At 41.3% G+C, this 5,622-nt stretch overlaps 1 protein-coding gene across 1 annotated transcript; it reads left to right on the forward strand.

The window, feature by feature from the left end:
- The first annotated feature begins 411 nt into the window (after positions 1–411).
- On the forward strand, positions 412–1,353 carry LOC102993715 (olfactory receptor 9I1-like). The gene is given in 1 exon segment (XM_024133429.1): positions 412–1,353. A coding segment is annotated over 1 exon segment (942 nt).
- Positions 1,354–5,622: the final 4,269 nt, after the last annotated feature.

Consider the following 5,622-nt stretch of genomic DNA (forward strand, 5'->3'; position numbering starts at 1 on the left):
TCAAAGCCCATGTCCTTATACTAGTACTATACCACTAGGTTTTCTCCAACAAAGTGGTATTTTCTGGCTTTTCGGTGAGACTGATGAGGGTTTCCAATTTGCCACCTGTAAAAAATTAGAAAATGTCTAAGGATCTGAGTTCTAGCTCTGGCTTTGCCTCTTTACTATGAAATCATGCACTAGTCACTTTACCTCTTTGACCCTCATATTCTTCTCTCAAAAGTGGGATTAACAATATGTGCTTCCAAGGATCTCTGAAAGATCAAATGAAATAAAGTTTGTAAAAAATGTAAAATGAGTTACAAATCTTAAAGATTATTATTACTGAAAATGATCAAATCAAGCCATGCTCACCTTATTTTATCTTCAATGAGATTTAATTTTTGTATTTCAGTGGGCAATTTAGGATTCATGGCAGAAAATGGAACTGTGGTGACAGAATTCATTTTGATGGGGCTCCAGCTGTGGGCAGAGCTGCAGATGTGTCTCTTCTTTGTGTTTCTGGTCCTTTATCTCATCACCATAGGAGGTAACCTGGGGATGATAGTGCTGATTCAGAGTGACCGTCGCCTCCAGACCTCCATGTACTTCTTCCTCAGCCACCTTTCCTTCCTGGACATTTGCTACTCTTCTGTTATTGTCCCTCAGTTGCTGGAGACCTTGGGTACTGATAAGATGGTCATCACCTTTGAGTGCTGTACCACCCAGTTCTTCTTTTTCACACTCTGTGCTAGTACTGAATGTTTCCTTTTGGCCGTGATGGCCTATGACCTCTATGTGGCCGTGTGTAACCCTCTTCTCTATGCCACTGCCATGACACCTCAGACCCGCCTGGGGCTGGTGGCTAGGGCATATGGTGGTGCCATGGTCAATTCTGTGATCCGCACTGGGTGTACCTTCTCCATATCCTTCTGTAAGTCCAACCATATGGATTTCTTCTTTTGAGACCTCCCACCTCTGCTGAAGCTTGCCTGTAGTGAGACCAGACCACGAGAACGGGTGATCTACCTCTTAGCTTTCTTGGTCATTACAACCAGCGTTTCAGTGACTTTTATATCCTACCTGTTCATCATTCAGGCTATTCTGAAGATTCGTTCAGCTGGTGGCAAAGCCAAGACTTTCTCTACCTGTGCTTCTCACATAACTGCAGTGGCTCTTTTCTTTGGGACACTGATATTCATACACCTGAAAGGTAACATGGGAAAATCCCTTGGGGAGGACAAGATTGCATCAGTATTTTACACTGTGGTCATCCATATGCTGAACCCAGTGATCTACAGCCTGAGGAACAAGGAAGGGAAGGAGGCTCTGAAGAGAGTTCTCAACAGGATGAGGGTTTCCCAAGTAGGGTAACACTTGAGCTCCATCAATTCAGAAGTTCCTGCAAATCATCCTTTGGGCTTTTGGCTTGTCCTCTTAACACAGGAACCAGATCTCATAATTACAAAAACATACTGAGGCAAAAAAATGTAGATTTAGTTTCCAGGAATGTCTTTATTAGCTCTATGACTTTGAGCCAGATATTCCCTTCCTCAATTACCACATCAGTAAAAATTGCCTTGCTATGATTAAAGCCAGGATCAAGAGAGATGGAATGGCAAAGGGTTTTATAAGTAATAACATGCTATAAAATTTATTTTTCTGACCTGTCCTGGATATTGTTTAGTGTTTTCTCAACTACATATTTTTTTCCCACTAAGCTAATATTTGTATCTTGAATAATTACAAAACAATAGCTTATTGCTTACATAGTAAGGACAGTCACCTTCTTTGGTTGTGGGTAGTGGGGTAGAAATCAGCCTTGACCAAAGAAAACTTTCCTCAACATTCAATCGTATATAATTTAGGTATTTGTCATGGAAAATACAAGTAGCTAAAGAGAGGAAGAAAAATAGAGGAAAAGGAGATGTGAACTAGGAAATGTTCAAGTAGAAAAAGTTAGTTTATTTCCCGAGATAATGTAGAGGACCAAGACACTGTAGAATGAAAGAAAGGTATAATGATTTGCATTAATTATTGAAAACAATTTGATCTTGATGTAGAGCTGAAGTGAGCCCGATATATAACTTTTGAAATATATCTTGATCACCAAAGGTCAGAATCTCTGTTTTATTTCTGAAGCATTGTTCATGGACCATCTGCCTCAGTTAACTCAAGTTATTTTCTATTCTTCAGTAATGAAAAGCACTATCTACTTCCATCTCCTGTAGGACATCTACTTTATCCGAAGACAGATGACTATGAATCTGACCTCCACCTTTTAATGACTTTCACATCTGCTAGAAATATTACTTGGGAAACAACTCCATGGAGATGCCACAATTTTATTCATCAATTCAGCAAATATTTACTGATGATCAACTATGTATCAGAAATAACACTAGGCTCAGGAATATAGTAATAAGTAAGATAGACACGGTTCCTCCTTTATGGAGATTAGAACCTGGGGCATAGACAGATATTGAACCATTACATAGCTAATTGATTTCTTTGTACGATTTTGGTAAGTGGAAGAAAAGAAGCAGCACAGGGTATTGTTATCCTCTATGGTAGGGTTCTGACCTAGTTTGGTGTGGTCAGGAAAACCTTCCTTGAGGAACTAACATTTAAGCTGAGGCTTAAAGAGTAAATAGGTCATAATCATGGGATGGGGACACCATTCCAGATAGAAAGAGTTGCAAATGCAAGGGTCTGTGAAACAGGATGCCTTGAGGAGCTGAGAAGCCAGAGTGGCTGCAGCATAAGGAGTGAGAGGATTAGTGTGAAATGCAGCTGGTGAATTCAAGAGAAACCAGGTCACAGAGAACCTTGCAGGCTCATTTAGGGACTTGTGGGCTTCACTCCAAGAGCAAGGGATGAAATGATTGTATCTGAATTTTAAGAAGATCCCTTTGACTGCAGTGTGATGGGCAGAACGGGGGTTCTTGGTAGTGGAGATGGAGGGAAACAGGCCCACTTCATCTAAGAAACAACAAATGGTGTATCCCAAGGCAAGGTGCGTGATTGCCACACGATACTGCATGCTTCATTGTAGAACACATGTTAGGCCAGAGAAGGTGAACAGGTAGGTGTATGACCATGCTATTGGTAGAGGACTGATTCTTGGAAAAATGGTGAAATTGGGGAAACATATTTTTGGAGTCATCCATTTTGGTATACCTTTTCATTGGTATACCTTTACTTTCCTGAATTGAGCACCTAACTAAGATACATTCAGGTATACACCATGTGTCTGTTCATCAAAATAGCCAACAACTACTTCTTAAGAGGGCAACACATTTTCAGTGACTCCTACTATATGCCAGGCTGTGTTAATGGGCTGAAGAAATCCTCCCTTGGAGGAGTTCTTGTGTCCCTTGGAGGAGTTCTTGCGTCCCTTGGAGGAATTCTTTTAAGTCAGGAAAAACCTTCTACTTAAAAAATAAATAAATGGGGAATACACTAGACAGTGAGTGTGCTATTTTATTTGTGGTGGGAGCTGCCTCACACTTCTCTGCCCTTCTACTTGGTGAGTGGCAACGAACTTTGCCTATAAATGAATGCCCTTTGATACAGTATTTGATGTATATACAATTGCTTAAGGGATGCACCAAGTGAATAAAAATAAAATGAAGTTTTAGTGTGTTTTAGGGGACCATCTTCTGGTGATGAGAGAAGGCAGCAGAGGAAATGGCATTTATGTTGAATTTCCGCTTACATATATTAATAAATGAATGAAAACATTCATTAATTACCTAATGTATGGTAGGCTCTGTGCCAGGAATTTTCATTTATCTCATTGACAGACCTCATTCTATACATAATCTTTTAGAAAATGGGATCCTAGGAGGGTTGATTTTATGTGCTAATCTGACTGGGGCATGGGGAGCCAGATATTTGGCTAAACATTACTTCTGGGTGTGTCTGTGAGGATGCTTCCAGATGAGATAAGCATCTGATCAGCACCTGCTCAGTAAAGCAGGTTGCCCTCCCCAGTGTGGGTGGGCACCAGCCAAGCTTGAGGGCTTGAATAGAACAAAAGGCAGAGGAAAGGGGAATTCATTCTTTCTCCTCTGCTTGACTGCTTGAACTGGAACAGCAGTTTTCTTCTGAACTTGGACTGGGATTTACACCATCAGGTTCCCTAGTTCTTGAGCCCTGGACTACACCGCTGTTTCCCAGGTTTCCTGATTGCGGGAATTCTTAGCCTCCATAAAAGAAATCGTGTGGGTCAATTCCTTATCATAAATCTCTTGCTATGCCATAAACAGATCCATTACCTTCAGAAGTTTCCTACCACCCTCTTTATTCATTATTATTATTATGATTATTATTTTGTGATAAGAACACTTAAGATAAGATCTACTGTCTTAGCAATTTTTAAAGTATACACTAGAGGGACTCCGTGAAGGCTCACGACAAGGAGTACTTCCCAGAATTTCTGCTGCCTGTGTCCTTGTCTCCGTGGTCAGCCACAGCCATGCCCTGCCTCTGCAAGAGACCCTCCAACAGTAACAGGTTTTCTGTTTGGCTGAAGCCTTCTCTAAGACCTCATTAGACCCTTGCTGATTTTAACCATGGGAAAGACTGTGGAATGGGAGTAAACCATGACTCTCCAGCTGTGTTTCTGTAACTCAGATATTTACACGTGAGGAAATGGAGTCCCAGAGAGTTTAAGTGAATTGCTGAAGTTCACCTAGAGAGGCAAGTTTGACCGTGTGGCTGACAGGGTCTTGGTGCTATGGCCAGGTGTCAGGCCTGAGCCTCTGAGGTGGGAGAGCCGAGTTCAGGACATTGGTCCACCAGAGACCTCCCCACTCCATGTAATATCAAAAGGTGAAAGCTCTCCCAGAGATCTCCATCTCAACGCTAAGACTCAGCTCCACTCAACAACCAGCAAGCTACAGTGCTGAACACCCTATGCCAAACAACTAGCAAGACAGGAACACAACCCCACCCATTAGCAGAGAGGCTGCCTAAAATCATAATAAGGTCACAGACACCTCAAAACACACCACAAGATGCAGTCCAGCCCACCAGAAAGAAAAGATCCAACCTCATCCATCAGAAAACAAGAACTAGTCCCCACATCAGGAAGCCTACACAAGCCCCTGAACCAACCTTAGCCACTGGGGACAGACACCAAAAACAATGGGAACTACAAACCTGCAGCCTGTGAAAAGGAGACCCCAAACACAGTAAGATAAGCAAAATGAGAAGACAGAGAAACACACAGCAGATGAAGGAACAAGGTAAAAACCCACCAGACCAAACAAATGAAGAGATAGGCAGTCTGCCCGAAAAAGAATTCAGAGTAATGATAGTAAAGATGATCCAAAATCTTGGAAATAGAACTGAGAAAATATAAAAAAAGTTTAACAAGGACCTGGAAGAACTAAAGAGCAAAAAAAAAAAAAAAAAAATGATGAACAACACAGTAAATGAAATTAAAAATTCTCTAGAAGGGATGAAGAGCAGAATAACTGAGGCAAAAGAACGGATAAGTGACCTGGAAGATAAAATAGTGGAAATAACTACTGCAAACCAGAATAAAGAAAAAAGAATGAAAAGAATTGAGGACAGGATTAGAGACCTCTGGGACAACATTAAATGCACCAACATTCGAATTGTAGGGGTCCCAGA

This window comes from Physeter macrocephalus, chromosome 16 (genome assembly GCF_002837175.3).
Source record: "Physeter macrocephalus isolate SW-GA chromosome 16, ASM283717v5, whole genome shotgun sequence".
Classification (NCBI taxonomy): Eukaryota; Metazoa; Chordata; class Mammalia; order Artiodactyla; family Physeteridae; genus Physeter; species Physeter macrocephalus.